Raw genomic sequence first — 24536 nt, forward strand, 5'->3', positions numbered from 1 at the left:
AATTATTAGATTTAAATGCGTAAGTTCACTTTTGTTATACTCACATTAACGAACTTCAACGTACACTCGTGTATTCGTCCAAGCATTTCTGTCAACATTTACGTGACACGAAACGCGACGACTCGTGACACAATGTAACTTGCACGTCACCCGCGACGGTCTCGTCCCAAAATGTTCGCGCATGATTATGTGGAGATCATCAAAAAGGCTGATCATCGATTGCATACAGTTCGTCATTAGATGCGGCCGCAGTTTCGATGCAAATGATTTGGATGACATTTCCGATTACGACGTCCTGGATGTTCCTAGTAATGTCACCCCCGTTGTAGCGAGAAATGCATTTCTTTAAAAAGTTCGCTTTATTTGACGAGGAAAGCTGTTACTTTGCCGTATAATAAAAATAGCCAGAGCGCAAAGTGATCATTTAATTCTTTACACAATTTATTTTGACACGATTTGTTTATACAACTTTGCCTCTAATTATGTAACTTGAAAAAAATTTACTGTTAAATTTCTACAAAAATACAGGATGTATCGACGAATTAACAGCTGAAAAATTGATTTGAGTATTCGCCAAATTGAGAAAAAAAAATGTTAAAGTTTGAATTATAATATTGAAAATTTTTAATTATATTTTTACATATAACAGACTATCTAGTTGATCAATTCTGTTAATATTATTATGTATTTTTATTATATTAAATAAAATAATTAAATTATTATACAATATAAAGAATCGAATCATTTTGCATCACTACAATCAACTATAATCACTATTTATCAATGACAAGAAATTTAAAAAATAAGAAAATTATAGAAATCTCATGGTATTATACATATATCTCAAGTGGTAAATTAACTCGAAGATATTGTCGAGATATGTCGTAGTTTGCAAATTGTCGGTATCGTAATAGCGAACGAGAAATCGTGGGCGATTAATCTTGGCAATAATAAAAATCATTTTATTGTCTTGGCTCGCTCTCGGCGTTCTTGACGGCGTAAGCCCGGGCAAAAGCGATCGATATTGTAGACCCGGGGTAGCTTTACGACAAGACATAAAGTGCTTAAATGGACGGTTCAATATCCTCGCAGTGCATTTCCAACCGCAAACGTTCGGGCTGCCAAGGCAACCACGCCAGGACGACCTCCAGCATCGACCGGACGCGCCGGGAGCAAGGAGGACCTCACCGCCGGAAGTGGTGACCAAGGTGTTGCAGGCCCTCGAGGAGATGGGCGAGCCTGTAAGACCGTCGGCAGTGGAGAAGATACGCGGAGCTTCGCCGAAGCCCCTAGGGTACCTGCTGCATTCGGGAACACCGTCGACGAGGACGAGCTAACTGCAGATTCGCCACTTCACAGTTTCAGCGAACTTCTACCCTAGAGTCCGCGTCCGGAGTTCTTGTTACCTCGGACCACTCGGGACTCCCGTACTTGTGAGATCCCCAGAAGAAGCGAACGATCCGTCCGTGTAGAATATTCGACGTTTCGTTCTTGCGATTTTACCCTTTTCTTCCTTCCTTCCTCTTATATGGACGCTTCAGTCACGCCTTAATTGTGTAATAATATTGTGCGCGTATAAAAATAAACTGCATACAATCCTTGAAAGATCCGCGGAGACTTTGCAGTTTTGATTGCTTAGCAAGAATCATTGATTGCGTTTTTAATATACGATCCTATATTTTGTCTGGCTATATGTTGTATATTGTCGTATTTACTTCACCGAAAAATGTATCGACGACTATTCGACTATCGAAAGCTATTACAATAAAATCTTGTTACAACAAACATGGTCCAATTCCCAAGTTGCGAAGGATTAAATGAAAGTGTATGTATAAAATTTGATAGGTGCTCGATTATATTCGTGATTTATTGATCGGTACAAATGGACGCAATTAAATTAGTAATGAACAAAGTTGCGATACGCAACATCTCTTTTAGCGATTTTGGGCGGATGCACTAGTGCGCACAATCTGCAGGCTGTTGTACACAAATTTAGCTATAAAGAATATTACAAATGATTACTTTTTAACTGAATAATAATTGTATTATTTGAATAACGTTCATGATTATGTTTTATTTTACGTATATTCAGTTTAAAAACAAATTTTTATGCTGTCTTCATTAATAACACAAATGAATAAACATTACGTAATAAATATCTACAATAATTGAAACCTTTGTATAAATCCTTTTTAAACTACGCATTTTAACAAAGACTGCCGAGACTCGGAATATAGTTATCAAAATATTAACGTATAAAACTACAAAAAGATGCAGTGATATTCTGATTGACTTCTGATGAAAATGACATTTGATTTTCAGTCAGAAATATGTATCATCTTGTTCACCAAAGTCTGCTTGTGTATACTGAAGTATATACAAAGGATACTGCGTACTACGCAGTATTATCTCTTTATGCGAATTAAGCTTTCAGTGCGTATTTAGTGCATGCAATAGCCGAATTCGCCCTTCACCAAAATCCTTTTACAAGAACCCGATAACGCCGCAGGCGACACGTTCGCCCGCCGATCCGGTCTTCAGACTCTCTTCGGTTCCACCACGGCCGAGGTCGTCGGGTTTTGCGTGGATCACCATAGCCCTACCTATCGCACCCCGAACACCTACCAGGCTCAAATAGTGATCCATGCCGTCGATCTGCGCCACTCCGTCCTGCCCGACCTCAATATTGCCGAGATCGCCGACGTGACGTAACGGATCACTCGGTGCACCGTGATTCACCTGAAACGTAATCGTTCTTCGTTTACCGTAACGGAGAACGGAGAGAGGGAGCGCGTTATCGGGGGAGATCGCGACGGTTCAATTCGCGAGGCGCGAGGCTATCAATTTTTGCTAATCGTGTCGCATTTGCATTCAGAAAGTTCAATGTGGCAACGGTAATGTAGTTTTTTTTTCCCAGAACTCAAGGGAAATAATCTGAAAATTTAACTTTCTCGACTTTCGAATTAGCTTTCTCAGAGGCCGAGAAAAGTTAACTTGGAAAAGTTAACTTGCGAAAGCGGTGACTGAAGAAAAACAGTTTAGATAACTTTTCATGACCCCCATGCTTAGGAATCTCGCAAAATTTTACCGTCTATATTTCTTATAATATCACAACGTGAATCTCTCTGCAATACTTATAAATTTATAATTTTTATAGACCAGCTGACACGAGAGGAGAGAGGCGCAGAAACGATGTTGTAACATGAAACTCGTATCATATTATACTTCCATATGACGAGAGAAAAATGCTTATTCATATCATAAACTGATTGCGCATAATTTAGAATTGCGCGCAATGCCGTCGTTACCATACCATGTACGGATTGAAATGTGGGCCAGCCGAATTGCAACCTTTCCTCAAATCCCCTTTTTCGTGCACGTGGAATCCGTGTAAGCCCGGATTTAACCCCGTGATTGTGCCCGTGACCCTGACCCCTTCGGGATGCTGCTCCAACGTCAGCATCCCTCGAGCCCCGTCAACCGGCGAACCATCCTCACCGAGAGCTTTCATCTCCACCACGGCCTTCAGACCGACTGCCTGCAAATTACAAAAGATCACGATTATTTCAGACGTTAATAGATTGGCAAGAAAGGTCAACGAAAGTAAAGGTAACAAAAGATTTTATTCGACAAATATATATAGACGAGTAGCGTCTTTTTTTTTAAGAGATAATAAATAACGCAAAATTGGCCGCTAATATAAATTATATATAAAATATTAAAATGTCCTAAAAAAATAACGTTTTCGATCAAAAATCCATAGACTGGCGACTCCGAGTAGAACGAAAATCTACGTGACCTACGAGGATCTACGAGGAAGCAATTTGTTACAGCTCGATTATAGCTCGATTAATCCATAAATGCTACCGCGCGAGCGGAGTCCCGCGGGAGAACGCGAAGACCGGAAATTGATAATGACGCGTCCGCGAATCGTGTACGAGTGATACACTATGTAGCGTACTCGGGAACGGTGTGCTTCCTATCTAATTTGATCCATCAACTGGATCGTATTAGAGTTGCGCCACTCGCGCTCACCTTGATTCACCTCGCGCGACTCGTACGGATGTCGAGTCTTATCTATTTTCCTTTTTTGTTTAAGCGAGGTTGTGGTTCACGAGTAAAATCTGCAATTACCAATGCGACCAGGGGTATAATCTACGGCGACGATGAAGCGGCTAGAAACTGCGTGCAAGGTCGGCCGAAGTGAATCGCCGCTTCGTTATTAGAATTGCACGGGGCATAGGCGAAGAGCGATCACTCGTAGTGAAAGCGTCCTCGTCGCATAACGACGCGCACCAGTCGGCGTCCTTCGCGATGTTTAAATAACTTAATGGCTAATTATGCAAATTTCTGAGGATTAAAGATGGACTATGTAGTTAATGACTAATGATAGAGACGCGCCGCGATGGACGAACCGATGAATTGTATCGCCACGTTCGTCGCAGAGTGATGAAGAAGTCACGCGCATGGTAAATATTTACACGAGATGCACGCGAAGAGAAGGCTGCTGCGGACGGAGTGTCGTTTAAAACGATGTACTTATCGTCTCAACGCTAAACGAGATTGAGTTAATGTATAATACTATTACATTTTCATACATTTATATTTTTATTTGAATAAAGTATTAAATATTAATATACTTTCTTTATCAAGAATAGAAAAATTGCCTGAGATTTTTATAGGATTTTTATTTCTGTAAATAATATGGTATAATAACAAACAAATATGTAAAAACATATCGTTCGATTTATCGATGCAAATTTTCGTTGTAAAATATGTATTAATAAAAACGAGCTAATGTAACTCGTTTTCCTTCATGCGTCTGGACCCATATGAATAATAAATTATTGTATTCTATACAATTCTCGTTTCACCGTCTTGCAAATAATGTCGAATGACAGATGATTGCTACTTCAATAACGTTCGGCGGAAATGTTTGTAACGGCTGTTATTTGCACGTAAGACTATAAATATAACGATACTGATTACCGCGAGCATTGAGATCCAACAGTAATCACATATATCGAGCAGCGAAATTATGTACTGAGTTTAATCAAGGGAAATCAAAGTTCGATGAATGGCGACATAAGAGGAGCAACTCCGTTAAAGTTTGAGAGAAAAGTGAAAGGATGTTCAATGAACATTTTCGCACAAGATTACGTAATCCGTTTCAGGTCACGATAAAGATTCGTGTGAGATTCGAAACAGTTGGAAATGCAAAGTGAAAAGATCGAAATCAATTAATGGTTAGCAATTATCTAATCAAGAATTAGAACGTTTTTTTAAGTGAGTCCGTGATAAAGAATTCGTAACATTAGTCACTTAAGGTAAATGTACCAATGCCGGGACACTCAAGACCTATGTCTGGACATCTTTATCACTTTCGTTTTTAAATAAGTATAGCGCGAATTAAAATCAAAGATAAAGATACAATACAAGAAAAATATTTCTATTTTTGATTCTTTGATTTTAATTCGCGTCATAACTTATTTAAGGACTAAAATGATAAAAATATCTAGACATAAGTACGTGTCCAGACAATGATACATTTACCTTAAAATTTTCTCTCAAAAATGGAAACTGAAAATATTTTTTCATAATTATCATAAACATTATGATAATATTACAGTAACAATACAATGATTTTTCAATCCAATATATCTACAGAAATTAAATTATATTAAACAAATATATATTGCGACAATTTAATGATTAATAAGCGATTAATATTAAACGATTAATATCAAATTCCAAGCTTGTCAGTAATTAATTATATAAAAATGATAAATTCCGTCACACATTAAATAAAATTATTGCATGTAAAATAAAGATAGTGTGTATGAAAAATAGGTCTTTCAATCATCGTAATTACGTATAACGTCAAAAAAATTTATCACATATTCATAAAAAAAAAATTTAAATACGTACAAAATAATACGGTTCCATGTAGACCTCATAGAGATCGCTTCTGGTTCCAGGATAACCCGGCAAACTCCTGATGAACAGCGTCCTGTCGTTCACTGATTGTGAGTCCGCTGTCCTATCGTACGGCCCAGCCCTCGCGATCGCAATCATACCGATCACTATGAATAGCCGCCACATCTTGTGAGCCAGGAGTCCCGAAGGCGTACCGGAAATATTTAGTAGCGATTTGGTCCTCGCGAGGAGTCCTCCAAGTCGATCGAAGGATAAAACGAGTCTGGCGGCAGGACCCGACGGCTTCTCCGAGGTCTGCCTGGTGTGTTTCTCCTTCCTCCTTCTCCCTGCTGTACTACCTCCTCCTTCTCGAGTCAATTGCCACAAGATCTGGCAGCCCGAGATTCATCCACTTCTCACGATAACGATCTCGGGAGCCGTACCGATCAAGGGAGCTGCCTCCGGGACCACCGCTCTTCGAAGACTGCTCTTCTCGGAGAAGAAGAAGAAAAGAAGAAGATGAAGAAGTAGCAGCAGCGGCAGCAGCAGAGGTAGAACTAGAAGTCACCGGTTCGATTCCCCGTGGCGTGTATTTATGCGTTGCGTCATCGGCGAGTCACGACGAGGACAAGGCAGGTTGTACTTGGGTGCCAAGCTGCCGAGGGGCGCTGTGGCACCAGGGGGTCTCGATCGCGAACGAGCGATACCGATTTAACGAGACGCGGTCTCGCGATCGCGTAATCGCTATCGGTCCGATCGGCGATTGCGTACGCGAAACGCCGTTGCCCGGTCCCTCCTTCTTCCTCTTTTCAGATACATCAGTTCGGTGGATCACCGTGCTCGACATGCATCCGCCGCATGAAGTTCTCCAATGCACGTGGCCCACGCGCGAGACCAGCCAAGTGAAAGCGAGACGTGCCCCGCGGGTACCTCTCGCTGCGGGCTGACGGATCGCTTATACTTCGCGGTTGATACCGCGGGCATTATCTAGACACAGTCATCTAAGTAACTCTAAAGCGAAGGTGAAAAACTGCAAAAACCGGGACGAACAACTTTCGTGGTTATCCAACCGGAACAGCTGTTGCGTGAACCTCATCATCGTTAAGGGCGGTATAATTGATTCGAATAGGAGTAAAATTACAGAAAATAATAGAATAAACTAATTGCGTTGTAGACGCATTGATGTTGCGACGCATTGATGTATTGCTATAATTTACGTTTAATTTAAAATGTCATTCAAAAGCAAAGAGTAGTTTAATTTCGGAACAGTATAATTATAGAAATATTGAAAATAAATGTAGATCGAGAAGAGAAAAAAGACAGAGTGATAATTAATTGGTAGACTTTTATCTATATGGCTAAAATATATTTTTAATTTTGAATGAGGAATTAAATGAGATTAAAAATTTATGTAGAACTGTATATTACATTTTGTGATAGATGTTCTCGTGGAAAAAACAATAGAGTTACTCGAATCCCACGTTACTGATAGAATAATTAATAACGCTGCCGGCAAAATACATTAGTATATATTTTTAATTAACAGTACTTGATTTGAATATTAAAAAGCTAATGAGTCTCGTGCAGGAAATTCGATATTGCCATGAATATTAATCGATTCTTTACTGTTGATATCGACGCTATATTAAATTTTTATCAGAAGGTTTAGCGAATTATTCATACAAATTAAACGCGAGCTTCACGTTGCACGTTTTCTCTGAGTATTCCAAACGCGGTATTCGAGTTTTACTTACATAGTTACAATCATCCGCATTTGCATGCAAGAACGAGAACCGTATGTCGCCGCAGTCGCGGAATCGCGGTAACGCGTATTCATGATGCGTGCTAACGATCCACGAGGAGTGTTCTTCAATTCCGAAGATGCCATAATCCGATCCCAGGAAATGCGACGCAGTGCACCGGACGACGCGCTGCGTCCATCGCACGTATTTTTAATCGCATTAAAATGATGATTTATGATTATGTGTGACAATAAAATTCTCTCATCCGTGGAAAACAACGAGAGATGGCAAGATGAGGGAGCAAGAGGAGGAGGACGAAGAGGAAAAGGAAAAGAAGAAACACGAGGCGGAGGCTGTAGACCTGGTACATCCGAGTGTAGGTCAAGCACGGCCGGATAGAAATAGTAGGCGTCCTTAAGATGGATCGCGAGAGATACAATTCTAATGAATGATTTCGAATGTATGTACCTAATAAGATTTGAGCTGCAAACAAATCCGAGAGGCCTTAATTAATACCTATTGACAGAGCACAGTGCGAGCGTTGTCATTAATTTGCTAAGTATAATTCTCCATTAATTTGAAGCCAGATGACATTAAATATTTAACCGCAGATAATGCTAATAAAACTTGTTTCACATTTAGCGTTATAATAAAATAAAAAACTGCATTTATATCCGAACATTTCCGATGTGCGACCGTGCGATGATGATTGCCTTCGTGAGTTGACCTTCGTGAAACGATTAAACTGATGGCAATCGCCACTATATATTGTAAACATTATTTGAAATAATCAAATAAACTTGGTAATTTTAATAACAACAATTATAAATTAAACAATTAAAAATTAATAAAAATGCAAGCTTTTATTAAATTCATATCTTACCTAAATCTCGAGACATAGATTTTATATAGACATATATTCTAAAATGCTATTTACGCAGACTTCTCTCTACTTACAACGTTAGAAATTAACACAATTATTCACAATTGCGTTACGATTGGTACAAATGCTGATTTTTCTACAATGTTGAGCTCAACGATAATAATACATAAACTCTTAATTTTCTATACAAGGTGATAAAGACTTTCTACGAGATATTTATCTCTGTTTGAGCAACGTGGCGTCATTAATTACCGAAGGTTATTTTCGAAGATATTCCGCGATATGTGTTTTGACAGCAACGTTGGAGACTCGCACTTCGAAACGGCCAAAGTAATCTTTATCTTGCAGCAGAAGGAATTCGCAGGGTCAAGGCAGCGAAGCGTAAAAAGGTGCGTCGTAATTTCATGACGCCGACATCTACGCCATTGCCACTTTACAGCGCAATGCCACAAGAGTGTGGAGTATGTCAATGAAAAGAGTCGCGGTATCGGAGCAGCGGTTTGTCTTCACGTTGATCGACAGGAATTATTGCGCAAGAGAACCTTGCCAATCATCCCGTTCGTCATTGGCGATGTTTAGCTATCGTCGTTTGAATCGCTGATCTGTCAGTCGGATTTAACTCTCTCGCTAATTCGCGTCGAGTCTGCATCTACTCAGAGGAAAACTTCGACTTTTTTAAAATAAATTGTTTTTAATGCAGACTAGAAAAAAAATTCTTGGAAAATATTTTAATCGATCAGTCTAAATAGCATCTATTGAACATTTTTACAGAAAAAAATGACAGAGTAAGAATTAATTGTCATTATATCCGAAATGATATCGTCTTCAGTTTATGAAGTTTACTAGTGCGATTAAAGTGAAATTACCTCGTTTTCCCAACAGTGGGAATCTGAGCAAAGCGTTATAAAGCGACACAATTCGATCGGAGCATAGTTGATCTATAAACCATTGCACAAGGCTTGTGGAACCTTGGTGCTATAATGACTAATGTTCTAGAAGAGGGGAGATAGCACAAAGGTGTACATGTAGGTACGTACAAATGGTCTTTGTAAATGTTTAAGGAAGGCGAGCATCATAACTGTTTTTCATAGGTTTCAGTTTCTTCTGACCAGTGCTACTGTAAACGTTGTTACATTTTTTCCTGTTCGTTTAACTCGTTAATCAATCATTCATCAGTTGAGTGCATTTATAAGATTTCATACTTCATATTTCGCAACACATTTCGCGCGTCACTTATTGTAGCACACTTTAACTGAAATCTGTGGAAAAATTAAAAATAATTAAAAACTTTAAACATTGTTCTCTCTTGCATGACAGAAGAACAAGATTTTTTAGACTATTTTACTGAAAAAAATTACTTAATGGATGATTTATTTGCAATGTTTTTATTGGGTCTTTGAATCTTGAGAATTTGCGTTTGTTTTTCCGTTTTCCCGCAAGAAAAGCAGTATATAGATAAGAATGCGCGACTTGAATATTATCACTGGAGAAAAAGAGGGAGACATTTCAATTTCGTTTGTTGCCTTGTAAAAAGATAACATATGTATGTCTACTTATCGCGGGTCGTTTTTCCAGGCAGTTCGTCGGCAGACTGTGACCGGAAGGTTTTCGCGGAATATTTTTCGTGAGTAGCGAGTCGCCATTGCCAGAGAGAAGATCGAGAGAATCTACCAAGAAACCTGAGAGGGGATTCCTAAGAGGGGGTCGACGACCGATCGGGTACATGCGAGAGCGGCCCATCTCTGAAAAGGAACCGACATTAAAGTCGTTTAATCGCGATAACGGTGCCAGTGACGAGAGAACGACTCTCTTCTCTCGTCAGTCTTCTCGCGGCTCGCGTATATGTTATGGACTTGATTCTCCAAGTTTCTCCGTTGTAAGACGCAGTTGATGCTTGACGCTTTAAGACGCATAATCTACGCGAGTGTGCGTCGATAACGTACGTCACACAGTGAAGCAATAGCGAGGAAAAGTAGTGTCGCGCTCGCAGCTGTTTGCGGTAGACGAGTCTTGGTCACGTGGAAGCAGAGTCTTCATAAGGTAAGGAAGAAAAGAATGCTCTTTCGTCGAATAATTTACGTTAAAAAAAGTTGAGACGATTGCAGATCATACAGTGTTTGCATATCGCGAATTAGAAAGGAAATTTAAAAAGAGAGCAGCGATTGAGAGAAGAGAAATGACATGCTCCGTAAATCTTACAAACAATTATATATCATTTTTGAATTCTTATCATCTTTTCTACTTACTTGGTAAAAATTATTCGGCGCACAAAAAAAAGAAGAAAAAATTTAGAGTAAGAAGAAATTATCGATCGATGGTTAAAAAAATTTTAATACAAAATTATTATGACTAAAATATGAATCATTGCAAATTGCTCTTTAAATTGGAGACATATTTTTCTAAAAATAAATGTATCATTTGAAAAGATAACGTTTCTGACTCATTCGTAAAAAGGTTGACTCATGCTGTTTCAGTAATCACCCGTATAATTAGATCGCATAATTACATACCTCGCGCACTTTTGGAATTTTCCGCAACAATTTCGAGCTCGATTATTTTCAGAGCAAGAGGCATTTGTTAACTTTGGCTTAGGCTTGCTTATTTATACTTTTCGCGGATGTACGCAAAGATATCAAGTACCTTGAGAACGAGAACGAGTATTATTAATACATTGCGATACATGGTGCACTCATATTTACACGTGTACTTTTATAGATATGCGACTTCAACGTTGCAATCGAATTAAACATTAATCACACGTCGTTAATATATCCTTAGAATTTAATTTAAAATTGTAATATCAGTAACGACAAACTGCTTGCGGTTTTCCTTATAACGTCTAATTAACAATAAGTTAATGAAGCGAGGAATAAGAATATGAGCGCGCAAGAAGAACGGAATAAAAAAGCACCGCACTTTTTTGTCTCACCTTTTTTTTTACATTTGCAATGCAATCAGTAAATACATCTGCATTTTTAATCTATTAATTGATATTTAATTAGTATATTTCCATATATAATTTAAATTGTTTTGAATGATATACTTTAACATTCACGTTAAATCTTATCATTGTTTTTCATTGCGTGTTGACAGCCATACTTTCAGTATATCGCATTTCTCAGTACTTTATTCGATTATGTGTATTTGCCGTATATTGGATTTACGACGGTAAAATAAGTCTCGTGTTAGAGAATGCAATATCAGGCAAACATGTGCAAAAGCACGATTATCTTGATGACTTATTTATTATGTGAAACACTCATTGTTAGGCGGCATTGTGCATTATACGTTATACTGTAATACGATCGTTCCAGTGATAAAAAGAGGCTTCGTGCGTTTTAATAGAACGTTACATACACTAGATTTAATATTTTTTAAAACGTATCGCGAATGAGATTTCCGTCCAGAAATCTTTTGCAGTAGTTTTTAGTCTTATAATCGATTTTTTTGTTGCAATAATATAATATAAATGTAATATTATTACTCTTGCATTTTCAGTAATTTAAATATTTTGACAACTTTTAAATAATCTGAACTATCTGTACAAGAAATTACATTATGATTTCTTACCCAAAATATTTTAAACATGTTTTTACTCGTGTGTTTTTATAATATGTATAAATCTAAAAAATTCTAAAAATCAGAATATAACTGTAGGGATTCTCTGTTACGGCTGTTAAACGAGATGTCAAAAATTCTTCAGCAGAAAATTTCACTCACCAGCCGTGCTGTGGAATAAAAATCATATCATAATCTTTTCGCGTCGAACGGGCTTTACCTTTTCTTCTTATTTTTTGATCTACAACGTGTCTAGCGCTGTTCCTGTGAGCGACAGCCACATTAACATTCGACGTCGACGTCGACGTTTTACGAAGTTGCATGTCTTTTTATTTTCCGACATATCACGTCGGCCAGAGTGAATATCTTTGCGCTCGCGCTACACTATTTCCGAGATAAAACTGGTTGTAATTGTTGAACGATTGCGTTCAACGATGAATACGCTTTCGCAATTTCTGATCAATTTCTCAGGCATTATATTACATCAATCATAATACTTCAAGGATAAGTTGCCTATAATTGCGCGAGTATCGGAGTAAATGCTTCAAATGTTTCTTAGGCATGTAAAATCGATAGGCGTAATTTACACTGAGCAAAAATTCCTAATAATATAATTATTGCATCACGAAAATATTATATTATAGCACTCAACTTAATCACAAAATTATAATGCTATTAATTTAATTTAAAAATAATTATGAAACCTCAATAGGTTAAATAATAATAACAATTAATATTGAATATGCAATAAGAAAAATCATGATTGAATCATAATAATAAGAATAGATTAATAAAAATCAATAAATAAATAGTAAATAAAGTACCCTCTAAATATAAAATCACACTTGAAAGATATTCTTTGATATCTTTTAATTATGTGTTTTTATGCGTTATTACATATTTTTACTAAAAGTTGTAATTAAAATGGCAAAACTTCTATCGCGCATGAATGAAACATCGATATTTCATTCCCTTGCAGCTCGGTTTAATATGAAATCCAGACAGAGCGAGCGACATTTCCCGATTTTTACGTTGCGAAAGCACCATTAATTAAATTTTCTGTCTATATACACATTCGGTCGGAAATAATAATTACAAAGTCCCAATTGTGCAAAACGTTACTGCGTAGCCGGACTGCCAATCAGAGCTCTACAAATGCAATATCCGGTTTCCTTTACAAAGAGAATCCAGGCACACAAAGGAGACTTCAATCCGAAGCACAATTATCCCCACTTCGTTGAGATGCGCTATAAACGTCCATCAATCTTGTTCGATCCACTTAAAAATACACCTTGATTGCTCAGATTTTTGCCGACACGATAACAATAAAAACTAGCGCTCTTAATTCGAACTCATGATAAAATTGTCTCCTAAATCGATCTTCAATAACGCAAGATTCTTCTCAAAATACGATTGAAAAATTTGACAAACATAATTCATAAATAATTTTTAAAAACTATGGTAAAAGATCGTTTGACATCTAGACGAGATATTGAAAAACAAGATTGCCATCAAAATTTTCCAGACATATCTCTGCCGGAAACCTTTTTACTTTAAGATGTCCATTATTTTATAAAATATTGTAATAATTTTTAGCACAATACTAATAGTAATTATGTACTTCGACAAAATTTTTGTTATTAAAAAATTAAAGTTTTAAAACTTACAAGTATTACTTACTTATATTCTGTTGAAAAGTTTAATATTCATGTTTCTCATTACAAAAACAATGAAATAAGTTTCTATAAAACAGCAAAAAGATGAAAAACATATGTTTATAAAACTATGGCAAGAAATTTCACTCATAAGTCCCGTCTGATATTTCACGTTGAAAAATTCGTGAAATGCAAAATGCAATTTGTAGAACGGGGATAAGTTTTAAAAAATAACAGTGTAAAAAAATGATTTCCTAAGTGGTTTGATTATATCACAACACTATTATATTAATTATGACGGCGAAGATATTGCGAGGAGTTGTGATATCAGCTATAGTAGGTTTTCAGACAAGAAGAGACGCAACAACAAATTATTTCTGATAATAATCATGTGAGTCACACTTTTATTTTTAGCATGATAATTACGATAAAAATGAACGTTACGTAGCTTACGTATCAGTTTTGAATTCACCTCACTCGAACATCAATGATAGACGCGACTATAGAGAGATATACGCGTTTTTATTATTTCGTGTCTTAATTTCGTAAAGTAGAGCATTAGCCGAACGACCATGACATACGTATATGAATCATATGTCCTATTATCCATATTCAATAGTTAATTGTAAGATAAGAAAACTTTAAATGCGATAACGCGCAAAGGAGAATGCAAAAAAGGACTTTACATCGTTAATTCAAATAAAAAAGCACTGTTAAAAAAGCTCTTTCGTTTTTATTTTTGCAAGATTCCGAGAACATTTTCTCTCTCTCGCTTGTAAAATGATTATGTTTAGATTAGGGGAATGTTACAAGTGTTATAGCTACTCCTTAAAAAGTACAATGTAAAAGTACAATTGTTTACTTCTTCATCTGCTTTTTTTAAACAAAGTGTCTATTATAGATTTTCAATATTTATAAAAATAATATTATAATGGAAAACTACCGCGAGACCTCGATATTTAAAAAATATTAGTAACAGAAGAACAATGTTAAAATAAAGTCTACAATCCCGAAATATTTTATAATCGCGATTTATATACAGACAATATTTATTGCGTGTAATAAATAAAACGTCCGCTCATTGCCGAGCTTGATAGATCGATTTTACGTGCGAAAACGGCAGGTTTAATGTTCGGTGATTTCCTTACGAGTGTTAATGTATTGCTAATAATGCTAATTTCACTCTCACGACGACGACAAGTTTCGTGTAAGTTCGTCAGTGACATACTTATTGTAGCTGGTTACTTGAACAGATCCGAGAGCTCCGTTCGTGAATATCTAACATCCTTTTCTCTATTATCCTATTAATCTAAATGGCACGTATGTTGTGTGGCGCATTGCTGGCTTCCTTGTAACAGTCAGCTCTAATCAAAACTAAGCTGCTAACACTCAAGTCAATAAACACATCCGAATAATGTACGTCACGGATTTGCGCGATTATTAATTAAGCAACCACGTGTGCCATTCCTGAATATAACACATATGAAGTTCCCATCTTTCTCTTATTCCTATCTTTTATAATAAAATACGAAACTGCCATGATAATCACCTCGAAAATATTTTCTGACACAATGATTAATATTTCATACATTTCGACCTTTATCAGGCATTGTCAGACAGTGTCAATCATCTTATATTTATCTTTTATTTTTTTATTTTACAACAATTTGTAACAGTATTTTGCTGCTCTCTATCTGGAGCTGATAATTATGTCGTTGCAGAATTATCTCATTGTTTAACAGTATCTTCAATTATGCAACCATTTGATTGACTGAATTGTGCGAAAGAAGCCGGGCACGAGACCCGGCGCGGCGGAGGGTCCAGAATCTTCCGTTATCTTCGACGGTCATCCGGTCGCCGGTGTCGTCGGTGCACGATCATTTACAAGATACTTGTTCGCGACTGATTTGTCTACCTCGTGGGTGGGGGATTCGCATGGGGGTACCGTGCCAATATAAGCGGAACATGGGCCCAGCATCCGCAGTCAGCCAGTCAGTCATTCGGTCATTCAGTGCCCAGTAAAATAGTGCCCGCTCGCCGGTAGGTTTCTTTCACTTTTCGTGGCATGCTCCTTTTCCGGCCGATCGTGTTATCGCGCTTCGAAACTCCATGCCGCGACAGATGCACCGTTGCGCAATCCAATTTATCGCGTGAACGTGAGGCGAATCGCCACGTAATATTCTTTTGGTTTCGAACAAATTGCAATTTTATCTCCTTCTCGAGTTTATCTCGCGACTGACCTCGCAAGTTTTCGAAATTTTATGCGTGTGTATACTAATCATGCAGCTAAATCACTCGGTCCTCGATTCGACATTCGTTTTTCATTTCTGTCTTCCACACGAAATTTCGCAAGTCCAACTCGAGCTGTAGCTATTATCGTAATATCGATAAAGCGAGTCGATATTACTTATGGTTACATGGAATTTACTTGATAGGCGATGCATAAATAATCTCAATGTCGGTGAAGGATTTTTTTCGGAAATTACGGTTGTATCTGTATTCGCTATAGAGGATCGAGCTACTAAATATAACGTGTTGTTGTGGAAATGCAAAACTACAGTCACTATAACTAAAGCCACGCATATCTGACAGAAATATGGTTCGTGAGAATAACACGTTAATCCATAACGTCGATATCTATGCACGCGATGTAGATACGCTAATGTTAAATTCAGTAATTACGTGGTCAATTGCACCGTTTATTCGAGTTTAATGTTCGAAAGAGATAACGGCTTAAATTAAATCTTTATGAGCTTTTAATTAGCTCATAAAGCTTTTTTATGAGCTTCTTATTAGCTGTAACATTTTTCATTAACGGAAATTTTCCGATTAATCATGGAAAAAAGAAAAATATATCAGTATATTCTTTGAAAATCTTCTCTAAATGTTCTGTAAATCTGTAAATTACCATTTCTTTATCGCATTTCTCTATTAATAATATAAAAATTATAAAATATATAATTATATTTATAAAATAAAAATTATAATGTAAAAGAATGAATACATTACTTTCAGATTCCTGAAAGTAAATTCCCATTATTAATTTATTTGGAATTGTTTCGAATCAAGGGCTAATATTTTATTCTCAACCCTTTTTATTTTTTAAATTGCAAGCTTATCCTCTTAAACCTCTGCTAGATTGTATATATTTAATACCGTCTTGAAATTGCGCTGTAAAATTTTTTCAACTTATTACGTTTAATTCTGGGAAATGTGGGAATGTAACAAGACGTTCGCATAAGTCCTGATTAATCTAACACAATATAGAAACAACCGATGGATACGTCGTGTCGGAGTGTGCATGACGTGTAAAGCCGGTCCCATGATGGAAATAGAAATACATCGCTGTGTGTATGTACTATGTACTCGCTTGGTGTCCGCGAAACGCGCCATCAATTCGCGCGGTGCTTACGTTAAAACGCATGAATAACACTGATCGATGAAGTCGCGCAGGTGTTGTGAACGAACACCTTTCGCCATGAATCGATATTTCCTTGGGAGCTCTTCGCTCCACGTTTCCCGAGTTCACGGTGCTTTTACCCACCTCTCGCGGTATCTGGTCCGTCACGAAAGAAATTCTGCGACACGTATTATTGAATTGACTCGCACTCGCACCGGACTGAGCTGTTACTCCTTGGACCGTGAACTTTCCAGCTGGCGTTTGCACGCACACATTCCGCAAAGCGTCAGCAAATCGGAATAATCATAATTTTTGTAATAATAATATATACGAGATAAATAATCAGTTTTTTATAATATCACAATAATATATAGGGTTATAGCGATAATTTTGAAACAATAACAACTAAGAAAGTAATACATCTCGAAATTGATAGAAAATCTATTCTGCTTTGTGAAATGCTCTCGAGAGACAACGTACCAGTAGCGTCTTATGTTAATATAATATTGATAAGAACCTTTCCAATAAATATATACTTATATCGAAGTGAAGAAAGGTGAGGTAATGAGAAAGGTGAAGTACATAGAAGAAATACGATAAAAATGATATAATACCGAGAATGTTTGTATTTTATAAAATGCGAGCAAAATAATGATGATAAGAAAAGTGTTCTTATTGAAGCCAATCACATCAAAAGTGACAAGAAAATCTCCAATAAACTTGCGCTCGTATTCTATAAAGACTGGGTGTGAAAAGAAATATGCAAATCGATAAACAACTTGAAACGTCAAGTATTTTATAACGTACTAACAAGGAAAGTTATATTTTCCTTGCGAAACAAAGTAAGAAAAAAAAAGATAAATTCTGCTAATATAGATACAGATTTCATGAAAGCGGCACATAAGATCATCAATAAAATAAATAGGGGTATGGCTAAGAAATATAAATATTCTCTATCAACGAGATAATAACAAGAAGGAAAGTTATATTGAAATTAAGTATTTAGATAAGAACCTGGAATATCCGATGACTCTGCGTCAGCCACACGATAATGTTGCCTTATAGCTTTACATAAATTTACATAATTTTGTGGCTCTTGCATTTTGCGTAAGCTAATTATAATCAGTCACACGAAAATAATAAATTCTATATGATTAGTAATTATCCTGAATAATATGCGATGACGTTACGCTCTATCTTTAGTACATTATAATGTTATTAATGTCTGGATAGAAAATAATACAAATCTGAGATATTCAACTTAATATTTAACTTGGCACGGGCATATGATTTGTAGAATTTCTGAAAATTACATAATCTTTTTAATTAACCTCGAGCACACATACCAAGAAACTCACGTATGACATCAGAATGTAGTTCGTGCATATCACGAAGGTCATCTAACAGCTTCGACTAATAATAAAAAATAGATTGTACATATGTGTACATCTGACATACGTGTAATAGGGGGAAATAAATAGTTCGCTAATAATATAAATGTGATGTGAAAGTAACTTCGCCTTCACCTGGTCAACACTCATTTTCATTTACCTACGTTACTTTTTGTAGGAATTATGTGTGCTTTCCTAAATCGCGCGACAGCCACGCTTCAAAAACTGCGTCGCACGGATTATCGATTACTATCCTTTACGTGCGAGGCTACTGTTAATATTAATCGGTTCATCTGACCGGCCTCTAGATCGATTAAATTATATTTCTGTACGTGAGGCATGCGCAAATGGATCTCAATCCATAGTCGGAAATTACCAATCTTTTCTTAATGGATATTTCATAATCAGTTATTTGGTTACCCTGAATACAATTTTTGAGATTGTTTGAGCATCTATATATCTTCTTTTATAAACTGTAAATCGTGTATTGGCCATAACGAAATGCTGCATTTTTCATTAAAATTATATTTGTTATAAGAAAATATACTCTTCATGAAGGAGATGTATAAAATATTGTAAACGTACTTTTTTTTTAGAGTGTATGTTTCTTCATATCTCTTATACTGTTTTATGCTGACAATAAGGAAGTATTTTTCTACTACAAAGTTTCAAGTTATTATTGCAACATTTAGCAGTAATTGTGACGTTTTAAAAGATAACGACAATTTCAGATAAAATGTATAAAAAAACAAGAGCAAAAGATAGCAAAAAGATATTGTGTAAGTTATATTGATATGTCATCAGTTTTCTGTTATTATATTTACAGCCCAATACGCACGATGAGTCGAATGGTTGTGTTACTATTTGCAGCTGTAATAGCTGTTACAGCTACACAGGCAGAAGAGGTACGTACGATAATCCGAATATTGCATGTATTAATCCATTTCCGCAATAATAAATAAACTATCAATCGATTTTCCAATGCATTATAATGAATTATTACCGTGACGAGCGTTGATTGTAATTGATAATATGACATAGTTCCAAATTGGACAGCAGTCATTACGTGACATTCATAGAGATTGTAATATAATGAGTGAATTGCAGAATATCTAGTGCGCTCTTAAAGTAAAAAATTTCATTTACAAGTCTCTTAACCAAATTAAAATTGTCATAAAAAAAGGATGTTTTATTTAAAATATTTTGAAAGTTGTAATTAATGTTATTAGGACAAGCAGAAGAATATATGTAATTTTATTTTTTATGTTTCCTTACTTCAACAGAATTTTCGTTCAATTTTTAATTCTCAGAATATTTAACATAAAAAATCGAAGATCTTAAAAGATTTAAATCTTTGACAAAATAATGTCCAATTAATTTTTTCCTTAAAAAAATTTTGCTTTGATTAAAACTTTTTACTATTTTTCGAAAGCACTAGCTGTTATTTTTTGTAATTATACTGATCGTATCGAATCGACTCGATTAGGAATTGGTAGCGGTCGTTCGCCTGACATCATTTTCCTCCGTGAAAAATGTCACGGGTAATTTGAAGATCGTTCAGACTCCTCTGGATGGACCTGTTACTATCACCGGCAAGATCTATGGACTCACAGAAGGGCTACACGGTTTCCACGTGCACGAGAAGGGAGATTTGAGCATGGGTTGCACATCTGCGGGAGCGCACTTCAACCCTGAGAATGTGAGCTCCCACAGCAATCGATTCCTTTTAATTGCTATGGATAATAATTAATATATATATATATATATATATATATATATATATATATATATATATATATATTAACTATATGTATTATACTATATATATTACTACTCCTTCTTTGGAAAATTTTCACTTTTGATAAAATTCTATCTCTCGTCTTTTGTATTTTATGATAAAGACCATTAATGTTCTTTGGCTTTTCTGCCTTATGATAGTCTTTCATTGACTATGTACTTATTGTACTTAATACTACTTTTTCGGCTATATACTATTAACTCGTTAGGTCACTCACGGCGCCCCGGAAGATACTGTCCGACATGTCGGCGATCTAGGAAATATCCAGGCCAATTCTGCGGGAGAAGCGACAATAAATATCACTGACAACATTATCTCGCTGAGAGGATCGAACAGTATCCTGGGACGGTCTATAGTTGTACATTCCGGCGAGGACGATCTTGGCAAAGGAAATAACTCTCTCTCTTCGACAACCGGAAATTCTGGCGATCGTTGGGCCTGTGGTGTCGTTGGCATCGAGTAGGTTATCGCTTTATGAATATATGTTTTTCTCATTGTTTACGCCTTGCGATATCAATTTTTCATATGATTTTCAGTATTCACGTGTTTCTATATTCACAGGACATAAAACTTGTAGTTTTCTTCATGTAACGTCTATCATTCATAATGCAATTATTTTCAGATTTCCGGTAAAAAGATATAGGATAAGATTCTTTACTTTTATTTGCTTGTTGCTTATTTGTCGCTAAATGTTCACGTACGTTCTAACTTTGTTGTGTAAGCATAGTAGGTGGATTTTAGACAAAAATATTACAAATACCAATAAAAAATATATTTATTTAGTGTAGTAAAGTAATAGTAAACGATCTTCTAATGCCGTTTATAAAATCGCTCATATATTTATAACCTTTCGGAAGTGGCACCCCCTGGCAGTACATAAGCAGTGGCGCGCGGTCTATGGGACTGCAAATATATATACATATATATATATATATATATCAGTTTTCAAAAAGCAAAATAAAAATTTTATTTTCTAATTTTTTACTTTTAAAGAGGGATATCTTAACTTTGTAAAATAATAAAGAATACTCAAGTTTCCATATGTTAATAGTATTTTTTATCAATTGTTTACAATAGCTCTTCTTTTAGCATTTTCTTATTTAGGAACAGAAACCAAATTTTTATAATGAAAAACAAAAATATTTTTCTTTTCTTTGCTATTACTAGTAACTACAATAAACATTTAAAATAGCAAAAATAATGAAATAGCAATAATCATACTAAAACATAAATTTTAGGAACTCTAAATATGCAGTGCGTGCGGTCTTTGGGACCGCAAACTGCCATAATTGGAGAATACGCATGCGATGCAACGGCGATGCATTGACGGTAGATTGACGAACACGTCACCCCCGCCCCCGGGAATACAAAAGGGCTTAAAGAACGAGATATTTTAATAACAAAATTACAAAAGAAAAATCATTGGTGCGGTCTCACAGACCGCGCGCCACTTCCAAAAGGATAATGTTAATATAATTATACCTACATAATGTAATACCTCTTTTATATTATTACATTATTATAATTATGATATTATAATATTATTTATATAATATCAATAATCCTCGCATTTTTTCACAAGAATTATCAAAAGCGAAATTAAACAGCCGCACCTCATTGTATTCTGCACATTACAGAAAAATCTGAGGTACTTCGAAGGAAAATGTCAACGGTCAACGAAGGAGAAACAAAAAGGATCGATATCACTTTGTAGATTTGACTAGAAATTCACCTTGATTAGGATTGAACCAATATTGTTGAAGTGTTGCTTCCTATACGATTCTTCCTCTGTAAAACGCTTTGTGTCGTATACATTTTATGTGATTTGTAAAAGAATTTTGTCGTTTGTAATAAAAACTAAGAAATAGACGTAGAATTAGTAGGAACGACATGTGCCCTATGTAAATGTAATGTAATTTTCTCTCTGACTGTTGACTCGTAGCGTGTCTATCTTTTATATGTAAACTGTTGATGATACTTTGACAATTTGTTTTGTTCCTCTATGTTTCCCTGATATATTCCTCCTTACATTTATTCTGTCCGATCGTTTTTTTGTGTTACCATGAGAGAAATATAAATATTTTAAACAAAATATACATATGCTGTAAGCGCAATGAGAATGCTCCTCTATGAATTATTTCACGATCACGCACGTTTAGATTTAAACGATATGCGCGTATTATACACTTTCGCAGTTAAGAGAGCCGGTTAATCTCTGTTTTTCTCGGACTATGTTTCCACGCTAATAAAGTGGCACGGTGATAATACTTTGATAATTTACAAGCTTCCTCTATGAAATACAAATAAAGTCCGAAAAGTTAATATCACCGTTTTCCATAATAATTATTCAAAAGTAATATCAGGACGACCGTATAATAAGTGTCATAAATATCGCACCTTATATTAATCGCAAAAGTTGTTAATATATTTTCTTTCTCTCTCTCTCTCTCTTTCAAAGTATGATAAAAAAATCACTATAAAGATATATTATTATTAGAATTAAAATATAAATTTTTTCTAAAAAATTCTTTGATAAATCTCTACGCATTATATTGTTTAGCACCAGAGTCTAGTCGCATCGACATTTTTAATGTATTTTATGTGCTTACTTTTGTTGTATGTCGTCGCTGATATATTTGTTGTTTTAGTAACACCAATAAATATTAATGTTTTCAAGAATGCTTGCGATATTTGTTTGCTTCTGACTACCGCAACACAATCGCAATATGATTTATGTGTAATTTGGAATTCAGATTTATGCAATGCATCGAAATGTAGACTGCATTTCATTTAAATATAGATACAAATCTCAGGTCTCGGCGTATGTGCATTATTGCATTTTGCACGTAATTAGATCCGTGGCAGGCGATGCACGCAACTCACCTCACAAAACTGCGTTATTTTATTTATTTTTTGACTTCCGGAAATACCGGTAATAACGTCGGGTACTTTACGTAATGTTGCACAATTCAATTACGAATACAATTATCGATTTCTTCAATGTTGTTGCTTCTAGGTCGCCGCCGTACGCCAAGTGGAATTCTGGCTCATTTACTACACCGAGCGTATCGACCCTTGTGATATTCTTCCTCATCGCCACTTATCAACATCTCAAGTTCTAACGATCCCGCGGGAGCTCCAAGTAATTTCGTGTCTTGTTCAAAGATAAGTAAATTGCATTTGCATTTACATCTCGAACTGACGAACAACGAGAACTGTGACCATCGATTATTCGTCAACAATATTAGCAGTCGACAAAATTTTAATCAGTTATGGAGCATCGCGCAGAAGCGTTATGTTATGTTAGCGATCGTTATTTTGATGTAAATGTGACTTACCGGCCGATTACTATAAATCTCATTGGAATAAACTGACGACTGGACGACTCGTCAGTGACGAGTAGTTCGATTTTAATTATATTTACAATGTACGAGTATCTGTAAAACGTCAAACTATCTGCTCAAATTAATACTGACTAAAAAATCAGTTGTTTAACTTAAATAACGATACAACGAAAATTGTCATACTTATATAACTTAATATTGTGCAATATTAATATTATTTAGAAATACTTAATTCACCATAAGTCTGAATGAAAAATAATTTGTTTAAAACGCGTCTATATATATCTATATAGTGCGTCAAATATATATCTATATATTGTGAATTACATATTACAATTTGCAATATATATTGCATCTACTTAATTAGTTAATTAAGAATTACATCCAATATGATTGGTCAACTCATAAGTGTTGTTTACGATAGTCAGTTAGGATAGTCAGTTTCATTATTTATATCCTTAATATAGTATGATGCTACGATTTCTTTGTATTCGTAACGCGCACTTTTGCAGGGTAAACCTATGCTAGTATACAGCTATATTTTCGTTTACAATTATATTCTTCGATTTTTAAAATGCAGACACATTAATTAATTAAATCACAAATTTTTTTCTGTATACAACTTTTTTCAATTGATTCTTTATTGTGAACGCTTATATAACAAAGTTATATTTGTTGAAATAAAATTCTTGGTTAATGTAAAGATCATCTTGTTTTCTGTTATTACGATTTGCCTCAAACCTAATTGTAAAATTGTTTATTACTAAATTATTAAGTTACTATTTATTAGTATCAATATTAACGTACTTTATAGACTTTATTGCGTAAATACCGAGCGAATACGGAGTA

General features: G+C 35.5%; 3 protein-coding genes across 5 annotated transcripts; 2 read left to right on the top strand and 1 right to left on the bottom strand.

Annotated features, from left to right (window-relative positions):
* Positions 1-125: 125 nt before the first annotated feature.
* On the top strand, positions 126-1785 carry LOC139783045 (uncharacterized). Its single transcript, XM_071722175.1, has 2 exons — positions 126-308; positions 1093-1785. Exons 1-2 carry the CDS (start codon positions 182-184, stop codon positions 1335-1337), a joined length of 372 nt encoding a protein of 123 aa, XP_071578276.1. The 5' UTR covers positions 126-181; the 3' UTR covers positions 1338-1785.
* A 63-nt stretch (positions 1786-1848) lies between these two features.
* On the bottom strand, positions 1849-7027 carry LOC139783042 (superoxide dismutase [Cu-Zn]-like). The gene is made up of 3 exons (XM_071722169.1): positions 5929-7027; positions 3314-3538; positions 1849-2739 (listed from the first exon to the last, which is right to left on the bottom strand). Exons 1-3 carry the CDS (start codon positions 6100-6102, stop codon positions 2485-2487), a joined length of 654 nt encoding a protein of 217 aa, XP_071578270.1. The 5' UTR covers positions 6103-7027; the 3' UTR covers positions 1849-2484.
* A 3106-nt stretch (positions 7028-10133) lies between these two features.
* On the top strand, positions 10134-24390 carry LOC139783043 (superoxide dismutase [Cu-Zn]). 3 transcript variants are annotated; one of them, XM_071722172.1, is made up of 5 exons: positions 10134-10581; positions 19372-19450; positions 20032-20244; positions 20552-20802; positions 23360-24390. In XM_071722172.1, exons 2-5 carry the CDS (start codon positions 19385-19387, stop codon positions 23463-23465), a joined length of 636 nt encoding a protein of 211 aa, XP_071578273.1. In that variant the 5' UTR covers positions 10134-10581; positions 19372-19384; the 3' UTR covers positions 23466-24390. The 3 variants fall into 3 exon arrangements, with proteins under 3 accessions (XP_071578273.1, XP_071578272.1, XP_071578274.1); XM_071722171.1 differs by lacking the exon at positions 10134-10581 and adding an exon at positions 15636-15794; XM_071722173.1 differs by lacking the exons at positions 10134-10581; positions 23360-24390 and adding exons at positions 15637-15794; positions 21981-22463.
* The last annotated feature ends 146 nt before the right edge of the window (positions 24391-24536 follow it).

Source organism: Temnothorax nylanderi, unplaced genomic scaffold, assembly GCF_030848795.1.
Source record: "Temnothorax nylanderi isolate EJ_2023f unplaced genomic scaffold, tnyl_v1.0 TNYL_tig0464_pilon, whole genome shotgun sequence".
Lineage (NCBI taxonomy): Eukaryota > Metazoa > Arthropoda > Insecta > Hymenoptera > Formicidae > Temnothorax > Temnothorax nylanderi.